The 10,073-nt window shown below is 35.4% G+C and overlaps 2 protein-coding genes across 3 annotated transcripts; both read right to left on the bottom strand.

Annotated features, from left to right (window-relative positions):
- Positions 1-360: 360 nt before the first annotated feature.
- On the bottom strand, positions 361-3,095 carry LOC106438450 (probable inactive receptor kinase At4g23740). Its single transcript, XM_013879610.3, has 4 exons — positions 2,824-3,095; positions 1,249-2,503; positions 829-1,179; positions 361-751 (listed from the first exon to the last, which is right to left on the bottom strand). The coding sequence occupies exons 2-4, from the start codon at positions 2,465-2,467 to the stop codon at positions 471-473; spliced, it is 1,851 nt and encodes a 616-aa protein (XP_013735064.2). The 5' UTR covers positions 2,468-2,503; positions 2,824-3,095; the 3' UTR covers positions 361-470.
- Positions 3,096-3,767: 672 nt separating this feature from the next.
- LOC106438452 (putative glucose-6-phosphate 1-epimerase) lies at positions 3,768-6,752 on the bottom strand. 2 transcript variants are annotated; one of them, XM_048763057.1, is made up of 9 exons: positions 5,986-6,752; positions 5,605-5,679; positions 5,465-5,521; positions 5,217-5,383; positions 5,059-5,115; positions 4,627-4,710; positions 4,331-4,533; positions 4,080-4,255; positions 3,768-3,912 (listed from the first exon to the last, which is right to left on the bottom strand). In XM_048763057.1, exons 1-8 carry the CDS (start codon positions 6,094-6,096, stop codon positions 4,086-4,088), a joined length of 924 nt encoding a protein of 307 aa, XP_048619014.1. In that variant the 5' UTR covers positions 6,097-6,752; the 3' UTR covers positions 3,768-3,912; positions 4,080-4,085. The 2 variants fall into 2 exon arrangements, with proteins under 2 accessions (XP_048619014.1, XP_048619011.1); XM_048763054.1 differs by having other exon boundaries at positions 3,768-4,255; positions 5,986-6,739.
- Positions 6,753-10,073: the final 3,321 nt, after the last annotated feature.

Below are 10,073 nucleotides of genomic sequence, written 5' to 3'. Positions count from 1 at the left end.
AAAATTTTGAATGTTTCGGGTTCTATCGGGTATCTATTTAGGTTCGGGTTCGGTTCGGATAATACTCATAACCCGAAATACCATAAAACAAGATCCATTCGGTTTTTATGTCGAGTTCGGATCGGTTCAGATTCATTTTATCGAATCGGGTTTGGTTCGGGTTTTCGGGTTCGGTTTATTTGCCCGGTCCTAGTAAGAAGTGAGCCTAACGATCTTCACTGGCAGCCGAAACAATAATGGCTAATGGGCTATGAAGCCCATTAGGAAAAGCTAATTTAGATGAGTTTCTGAAACTTGAGATGTTTCTTTTTCTGTTTTCCTCAATTCATTCATACTGACTTTTGAAAAACCAAGAATCCCTAGCCAGAAATGTGTTGAATTAAACCGGTTCTAACCGAAGAAGAGAGGATCAACAGAAGAGAGTATACAAACTTCATATATCAACAGCTTCTTCATTTTCTGTAGATTCATCAAGTTTCACTCGGCGTGGAAGTCTCGGAGGCCTCCTTTTCTGGTTTAGTCTCAAGACTGGCTCGTCGGTTTCCGACACTCTCCACAAGTCTAACCAAATCAGACATCTTGGGTCTCTGGTCAGGTGCTTTGACAACACAGGACATAGCAATCTGCAACATCTCAACCATCTCTTCCTCTATGTTTGTATACCTCAAAAGCTCCACGTCAAAAACCTCCGCAGTCCACTCCTCTCTCACTACCGAATGTACCCATCGAACCAAATGTATAATCTCATCTCCTGTCCAAAAATAAAAAAAATCATTAAACCGAAGATATTATAGTATGTTATTTATTTTTCTTGTTTCTAACCATTACCTGCGGTAGTGTGAATGGGGGATTTTCCGGTGAGTAGCTCGAGCAATACAACACCAAAACTATAAACATCTGAGAGTTGAGAAGACTTCCTTGTGTCTGTTACTTCCGGCGCACGGTAACCAGCTTGCCTAGAGATGGGTGGAGCCAAGGCGCTCATCACAGCTGTTAAACCAAGATCAGACACGCATCCGTAACGCTCTGAGTTCAAGAATATGTTGGAAGACTTGATGTTCCCATGTACGAGCTTTCCATTGTTCTCTTTGTGGATCCTAACGATCCCTTTAGCCGCACCAATCGCAATCTTCATCCTCGTTTCCCAATCCAACGGAACCCGGTTATCTCCTCGGTTACCTGCACCAACTAAACCGGTTACTAAAATTAAACCGGAAACGAGCCTAACCAAAGCTAATAACGCATTACCGTGAAGCAAAGAAGCCACACTTCCACTGCTGAAGTAATCATAAACCATAAGCTTCTCGTCTTTGGAGTAATAATAAGCCTTAAGCTCCACGACATTCTCGTGCTTAATCCCTCCAATGATCTCCATCTGCTGCTCGAAATCGCGTTTCCCAGCCGCAACGTCTTTAAGCCGTTTCACAGCGACGGAAGTCGCATCCTCAAGAACCGCTTTGTACGTCGTCCCAAACGTGCCTTTACCAAGAATCTCAGCGGAAGCTCTCAAGAGATCCTCGAGATCGAACGAGTAGCTGCATCCTTCGAAGAAAGACAACCTGTTGTTAGCCTCCTCCATCCTCGAATCAAACTTCTCCGGAGACATACCTCCTTTCTTCTGCAGCTTATGGTCCTTAACAATCGTTACCTTGCGCCTCAAGTAACAAAGCGCAAACACAAACGCTAAAACCGCGAGAAGTAAAATCGAAACAGAGATAACGATGAGGAGGAAGACCGTCTTCGTCACTCCTTTAGGCTTCTTTCGAGTCGGTGGTTCAGGAGGTGGTTGAAAGTGAGTGACGTCATCACCAATCCCTTGGTAAGAAGACGGTGGGAACCTTAGCAGCCAGCTCGGTAACGGTCCGTGGAGGTTGTTGTTAGACAGATCAATCTCTTTCAAACTCGAGAGCCCATTTAGCTCATCAGGAACCACACCGGAGAGAGAATTGTTAGCGAGGTTCAACGACTGTAACCGTTTCAGACCAGAGAGAGAGACAGGAACTGTTCCATTGAATCTGTTATTCGAGAGATTTAAACTAACGAGCTTCTTCCAAACAAAGAAGTCTAAAGGCAACGGGCCTGAGAAGTCGTTGTCCTCGAGGTAAAGAAAGGCCAAGTCTTTAAGCCCAGCGAGACCCACAGGGAATGGGCCTGAGAGTCTGTTGGACCTGAGGCTGAGGACTCTGAGGGCGGAGAGTCTGCTTATGGTGTTGGGAGGAATCTGACCGTTGAGTCCGATCGCTGGCAATCTAAGGGCTATGATTCGAGATTCGTTGTGGTTGCAAGTGACTCCTGTCCAGTTTTTGCAGAGGGGAGTGGTCTCGTTCCAGTTGAGTGAGCGTGTTGGGCGCGTGATGGTTAGAAACTCGAGTAACGCGCGTTTGTCTTGTGAAGGATCTGCTTTTGCTCCTGAGATGATTAGATACAGAGAGAAGAGAGTCCATAGAGAAAGCCTCCACGCTTCCATTGCTGGTTCTTTGTGAAGATAATGATGATGATGGGACTATAAATGGAGAAAGTTTGGATGAGAAACTTTAATTTGAAATAAAAGGGGTACAAAAGGGAGATTTCTAGAAAACTGGGGATCAAAAAGTAAAAGGGAAGCTCAAGTAAACAAAGTGTGGGAGACAGAAGAGAGTAGCTTCGGTAATAACGAAATGAAAGTCATGTTTTGTCTTTGTTGTACATTCGAAAGCTTTTTAATTTTAAACTCTTCGAAATCGAAGCCCTAGAATTTCTGGGAATCAACAACAGTGTCAAAAAAGTAGGACTCTTAACTCTCTATTAAGGGGTTAAAATTATTTAAAATAAAGAAATTGATACCTCCAGATCTGAACTTTTACGAGTCTTTTTAATTTATTTTTTCTAGTCACGCACGCCGTTTCTTCTCGAGAATCTCGATCACGTCTTTAACTTGAAGAACACGAACTTGAGAACCACCATTGAAGCACTGAAGTTAAGAGGTTCTATAGAAACGGATACTTTTTTAGGCAATTAAAGTAATGAAGATGACGAGGGAAGATATTGATGTGACTTCTTATTTTGTTTCGGTTACAGGTTGGGTGACCGGTGAGTCTGTGATTACCGGTTCTTTAATACCGAACCGGGGACCATTTTCTTTCTTCGTCGTGTACCTCAGAATTTTTATTATGCCAGCTATACTATGGTTATAGAAAAAATTGATTGCTTGATCGAATGTTTATTAGTGAAAATTTTAATTAGATTTGAATATAATTTGGATTTATATATTTGCAAAACGATTTTGTCAAACCGGTTGAGTTTTATGAACGGATATTTACATAAACCAGATGAGATAAGACATGACATTAATGTGGTCAATGCTTTACCTAAAGGAGATAGAGAAAGAATAACGAATGATGTTAATTTAGTCAAGAAAACATACTATTTAACTACCAAAATGCATGAATCTCAAACAAATACTATACGTTTTTGTTTGTATTTACTTGTCATGATAAATTGATAATGAAGCTATAAGCCTACCTTCAATGCATATACCATTTTAGTATTTTTCCTTTTTGGGATCAAATATATTTCTGTAAACAAATAATATTACTTTCCCTTCGGTGTATTCAAATTAAAAAATGGACCGACCCAATTATAGAAATTATGGTGCATCATAATAGACCAATAATTTCAAATCTTTCATAATTATTGTGATGATTTCATACCCATCTTAGCTCGGTTGAGTCCTTTTCTTTCTGTCTCCAACATTGTGAGGCAATCCAGAGAGTATAAAGTCACTCAACAACCCAATAAAAATACTTTATTCAAGAACTGTTAACCATGAGAACAAGAAAGCTTTAAATAATATGATGAACCGGTACACAAGTTCATATAGTATCTTATCCTTCATACACAAGTTAAATCTCGCACAAAACCAGGATCTTGCCACTGCCAAAAAAACGGGTGACATTTTCAAATCTCAGGTTTCCTTTTAATGTTCAGGATTTGATACCGAAGAATCACACTTTGTGATGTTCTTCTATAGACTATACTGTAAAAAATAATAAATCCAAAGATATAATAGAAGAGTCAATCGGTTTAAAGATAACCGGTACCGGTTTTCAGGTGGAGAGGACAAGCGAGAGATTTAATTTCCCGGTCCATTCTTCACCCGGTTTCAAGTTGATTGGTTTCTCAATAGCTGCTCCATCAACACACAACATATGTTTATACTCTTCATCTCCCAAATCTGTCAATGCTCTAGCTTTCTTGTCCCATGGATTCCACACCACTGCAACATAACCGAGAATGTGATTTTGTCATAAACCGGATTCACAGTTAAGGGTTTGGGTATTTTGGATCGTACCAACATCTGGTAGACCTTCTTTCTTGATGAGGAATGTACGTTTTCTCTCATGGTCGAAAACGGCAACCACGTCTCTAGAGTTCAAGTACACTCTATCGATCTCGGACTCAAAGGTTAGTGCATCGCCTTGCTCAGTAAACCGCTCTTTATCAAACAAGTTATCAAGATAGTCAAGAGTTTCCAGTCCTTCAACTCTAACTTCACTGATAAATGAACCAAAAAGGAAATAAAGAAATAAAGCATTTAGTAAGTGTGATCACGTAGAGACTAGAGAGAAGCTAAGGTTGATGTTTCACCTGATATCGGAAATGGAGAAGTAAGTGTGGTAAGCAATGGAAAAGCTAAAAGGCTTTGAGTTGATGTTTCTGACTCGAGATATCCAGAGGCGTGCCTATAGTGTATTGAAAAAGGCATTCGCCTTAGGCCCCCGAATAATATTACGTTTTTAGGGCCCCAAAATTTAAAATAATTTATAGTTTAGTTGGTTAAATTTATTTTAAAAAAAAAATTTCCATGAGAATCGAATAACTCAATTTCTAAATCCATATACTTTTTTTTATAGGACATAACATAGCATATTTACGTAATAAACTTATTTTTGTAAGTGTTAAATTTATGTATTTCGCGAAGGTGATATATCGTATTAGAAATTTTTTTTTTTATAATTGTATATAAATTTATTTTTAAAACTTGCCTTAGGTCCCTAACACCCTTCGCACGGCACTGGAGATATCAATGTTAGGTTTCCATCTAGTGCCAATGAAACTCTTAAGTGAAACTCAAAGCTGAAACAAGAGTGATTATTGTAAGCAATCTGAAATGAAGGAAAAAGAGAGGATCATATATATTATAGTATATATCTAAGGAGTCACAATAGAATTTTAACCTGTGAGGCCAGATCCTTGTTGTGTCTTCATCAGAGGGTTTAAGTACCAAGTCGACATACGCTTTGTCAGTTGAGTCGAATGAAGGTAAATCAGGTGGATTCTCTTCCACAAGCCACATCTTGTTTCTTGCAAAACCGTGTTGCTCAAGCGACCCTCGAGTGCCAAACTTTTATAATGAAAGAAAAGAATAATATCAAGAAAGGTGATCAAATAATTCATGTCCAAAGATTACATATTAGACTTTTACCTGAGGAAAGCATATAGGGATTCCTCCACGTACCGGATGGGGAGGCTTCGAGTTACCCTTACGCAAAGCAAGAGCATGTTGTTCACCACTATTAGAAAAAAACTGATTAAGTGTTTAAAAACCCCTATAGATATTTTTACCTTGGCGCTGGTGAATAACAATTCATCACCCTTGTCAGACTTCCAAGAAAGAACTTGTCCTCCATGTAAACTTATCTGAACAAAGCATCATCCAATGAAAAAAACCATCAGCTCTATAAAATAATGAAATGTTGATGCAGGAATTATAATGTTAGATCTAAAGCTATCAGGTTTTTCTTTTCAAGAGAGCTTGGAACTATTTATAAACCTTCAAGAATTATAGCACATATCACAAATAGAAAAGAGAGCAGTCTAACACGCTTATAACTGCTTATAACTCTCTCATCCTTAAACCCAAATACACAACCAAATCTTGGATTAGTAAACGCAGTTAAATACACAGTCCTAAGTAAACATTAGAGAAACAAAAAAATCTATCACCTTCACAGAAGCGCCTTTAGGATTCTTGAGAAGAACCTGATCGGTTCCATTTTTATCCTTGACCAAGTCAACGGTGGGTCTCTTCTCATCACTGACTCCAGATAGTTCCATTGTAACTAATAAGCAACAAAAGAGAGAGGGAGAGAGAGAGATAAGTTTTCTTTCTTTCTTCCCCCTGCTTTCTTGCGTTTTTAAACGAGGAAAAAAATATTTTAGGCGAAGAAGTCACAAGAAGAAGAAAACACTTTCTTGTGTGATCAACAAGAAACCAAAAGTTTTCTCGTGAGTTTGAAAACCTAAAACCCAACCAACACTTCAACTGCTAAGTCCTTTTCTTACACCGATAAAGCTGTAACACATACACGCACGAAACAAACAAAAAAATCTATTGTGCAAAAAACAAAGAGGATAAAGGTTAAAAGAAAAAAAAAACAAAGAGGATAAAGGTAAAAAAAACGCGATTAAGAATCACGGAGGTTGAAATTTAAACCGCAAGATCTTTGAAAATCACTCGAAAGTCCAAATATTATTTAAAAGACACGATTTCCCGGGGTAAAGATCAACGATTACGAGCCTATAGCTAGGATTACATGTAACTAACAGACTATCAAGACCCAGAAAGCAAAAAAACACAACCCTTTTTCGAATCTAAGGAAGAATATGAAGTATTCAGATTAGGAAAAGAGGAAAGAGATATTTAAAGACCACAAGTCAGAAAACATGGGCAGTATGTTGAAAAGGTACAAAGATTCAAAAGAAGCATGCACAAATAGTATTTAATTTTTTTTTTCTCTCAAAAAGGGCATTCTTCATCATCAATCACTGAATAATTCTTCAGTATATAATTGACGGTGATTAATAATATTGTCAAAAAGGGTTTTTGTTAAATAATTTAATCATTTCCCTTTTTTATATTATTTTCCGTTTTTCAAGAAATCATGTTATTCTTTTGTTTATTTTGTCCATTTAACATTTACTTCTCTCAATAAAATATTTTATACAAACTTTCTATAAAATCCAATTAAGGGTCTTATTGGTTTCTCCGCTACCAACGTAGTTTTTGCGGTTGGTAATGGTTGTTGACATTTTGCAACAATCACATAAAATACTATAAATAGATTCAAAACGTTTAAACTCCTAAATTTTAAAAGATGGTTCTAGCTACAGTTTGCAGTTGCGGGTAATTGGAGAAGGGTAAAACAATTTTTTTCTTCAAAAACTGTATAATTATAGAATAAAAATTTTATTTAAAATTTTTAAATTGAAATAATAGAAATAAAAATATATATTATATTTTAATTTATCTTATAAAAACTTAAAACAAAAATATTTTCTATATTTTTTTTAAAAAATAATAATATAATTTTAAAATTATATAAAATATAAATATTGTTAATTTATTATTTAACCACATATGCATTTAGTAGTTACTAGTGAACCAGTCATAAATATCTCGCAAACGCATCAATTTCTAACCGCTGAATCAATCATATAAATTTCTTAATAACGCTTAAAACTGTAACTATCCACATCCGCAAACGTCCGCAACCGTTGCAGTTACAGTGACACCAATCAGTACGTAAGTCGTTTAATTATCAAACTTAGAATGTCATGAAACGTCAAGTGTAAAACTTGTGTCAGGAACAATTAAACATTAATATCTATTTCTCCGTGAAATAATTGAATTTATTTTACTCATGTACTTCCTATTTGTTTTTTCAAATACACGTTTAATATTAGATATATTTTTATAAATTAATTATAGTAAACTGTAAAATTTTAGATATTAGTTGTAATTATTGAAAATATTATTGGTTAAAATTATCAAAATAAGTAATCATAAAAATGATGCATTTATAATTACATTTAATATAATCTTATAATATGCGTAAAACACACAGAAATATATGTTTTAGAAAACAAAAATAATATGTAACATTAAAAGTCATTTTCCGGTTAAGTTTTTTGGATCTGATTGGCTGATTTAATAAAGAGAAACCGAAAATGAATATCTACTTGCAAAAATATATTAAAAACATGCATATAAAATTGAATGAAGCTGAAGATGAGGATGTGAGGACAGCTGGTTGTGATGGGTGTTGTGTTGAGATGGGTGGATCTTGACATGCGACCATGATTAACCGAATTAACTACCTGTTCAGATTTGGAGGGTATAAGCTGATTGAATATCTCGTTATTATTATCGTGTAAAGGGGTTCCAGCTGGAGTTTCTGTCCTGAGTTCGATTCTCTTTGGCCATCGATGAACGTTTTAAGTGACAAAAAAATCCGAATTTTTATAAGCTTTTTGGTGATTAGTCTTTGGTCCTAAAAAGTCATTGGGAATATCACACCAAAATTATTAAAGAAAAAAAAATATCTCGTTAATTACTTTTCAATTATTTTATAGTTTTACTTTAAACTACGTTTCATGTCAACAGTTTTTAAAGCTTTTCGATCATTTCAGCGGATAAATTACATGCATACGATCACATAGAAACAATCATTAAACGAAAAGGTCGTGTACAAATAAAATAATCAAAACGAATGAAGACGTCCGCACAAACCAAGTAATCAAAAATAGACCACGACCATCATTGTTATGTTATCAAACTTTTATAAATATAACCAATTTTTAAGCACGATTATAAACTCAGTTTAAAAAAAAAACACAATTAAAAACTACTCGTATCGATCCGATAAATGAACGACATGTGTTGAGTTGTAAGCATCTACAACATAACTTGAATAACCAAACTTTTTTTACCTTACCTCATCGATTTCAATCTGCATTTTCTGTTTATATTTTGAAGTCAGTAATGTCCAACTCGGCATTCACAGTCCAGAAATGATAATTTGTACCTAAACTTATATAGGTAAGAATTGATCTACTTTCTTCTTCTATAGCTATACTGAAACATGCAAATTAAAGTATTATCAAGTTGTTCTTGTCTTGTTATGCCGACCTATGACATCTTTAATGCGTCAATGACGTCCCTGTGCGACCTTGTTGGTCCTCCTATATATTCGTATTGTTTTTTTTTTTGTAATAATTGATTTCTCTAGTCATCTTCTTTTTTGAACTAAGGCTTACTTTCTCTAATTATCTTGAAAAGGGTTCATGCAATAATCTGAAAATGCAAAAAAATAAAGTTAGCATATATAGCCAAAAACTTCCCTTAAAGTATCTCAATACACTGGATTTGTAATTTGACTGGCTTAGTTTCACGCTGAAGTTTGATTTTAGGATTAGAAAACGATTGAATAAGATTGTTTAGCTGATAATTCATTTGTAATTATGCGTCCCTGGACTCCTCTATCATTTCTTAAAATTTGAAAGAAACAAAAAAGACACAGCGACATCAGACATGCCTATAATAATATTTTGAAAATGACTACCTTATCGTCTTATTTATGTGGACAAATAAATTTATTTTTTTTTTTGTGTATTTTGGTGTAGTGCAAAATTTCATTAACTCAACCCATCCAAAATGCTTAGTGAACTCAAAACCTTGCAACAGATACAACTAGATTATTATTTTATAAAATAAAATGGCTGATATTATTCTATTATATAGTTTGACAAAAGTAATATTTAGATTGAATAGAATGGAACTATCACTACCTTCATTTTATGAAAAATAAACAAAATTTAAAGAGAAATATTTCACAAAAATTTTGATGAAAAAAATGAAATAAACTTATTATATTTTGTCTATATTTCCTATGTTCTTTGTTCTATAAATTCTCTCTTGTGTTTACCATCTATATCCAACATGCATTCATAAATTTTCATCAAGCCATCAACAGCTTAGTATTAGATGTCCCATGTCCCACATCGTGTGGGATTAATTTCTTTGGGCAATATATATGTGTTTGGGCAATCCTCGACTCTTGAGCTAGCTTTTGGGTGTGAGTTAGGCCCATCACTAATATGGTATCAGAGCCCATGGTGAAAGCCCAACATATGATTTCCCACATAAACAATTTCCTATTTATGTAGCCTGTACAAGTGGCCCATATTGCTGTGGTATATCCGAGATGTTGGGCTTGGGCTGTTTCCGATGGACCGTTTCCCACCCACATCTC

This window comes from Brassica napus, chromosome A3 (assembly GCF_020379485.1).
Source record: "Brassica napus cultivar Da-Ae chromosome A3, Da-Ae, whole genome shotgun sequence".
Taxonomy (NCBI): Eukaryota; Viridiplantae; Streptophyta; class Magnoliopsida; order Brassicales; family Brassicaceae; genus Brassica; species Brassica napus.
Note: the sequence above shows the minus strand (reverse complement) of the source record. Positions and strands in the feature narration are given on the sequence as shown.

What these genes read in the sequence shown, in the direction of transcription:
- LOC106438450 (XM_013879610.3), bottom strand. Translation starts at nt 2,467, where the DNA reads ATGGAAGCGTGGAGGCTTTCTCTATGGACTCTCTTCTCTCTGTATCTA. An exon ending in TGTGGCTTCTTTGCTTCACG is followed by an intron (nt 1,180 to 1,248) that starts GTAATGCGTTAT and finishes TAGTTGGTGCAG; the next exon opens with GTAACCGAGGAGATAACCGG. An exon ending in CCCCATTCACACTACCGCAG is followed by an intron (nt 752 to 828) that starts GTAATGGTTAGA and finishes ATTTTTGGACAG; the next exon opens with GAGATGAGATTATACATTTG.
- LOC106438452 (XM_048763057.1), bottom strand. Translation starts at nt 6,096, where the DNA reads ATGGAACTATCTGGAGTCAGTGATGAGAAGAGACCCACCGTTGACTTG. An exon ending in TCCCTATATGCTTTCCTCAG is followed by an intron (nt 5,384 to 5,464) that starts GTAAAAGTCTAA and finishes TCATTATAAAAG; the next exon opens with TTTGGCACTCGAGGGTCGCT. An exon ending in TTCTCCATTTCCGATATCAG is followed by an intron (nt 4,534 to 4,626) that starts GTGAAACATCAA and finishes TTCATTTATCAG; the next exon opens with TGAAGTTAGAGTTGAAGGAC.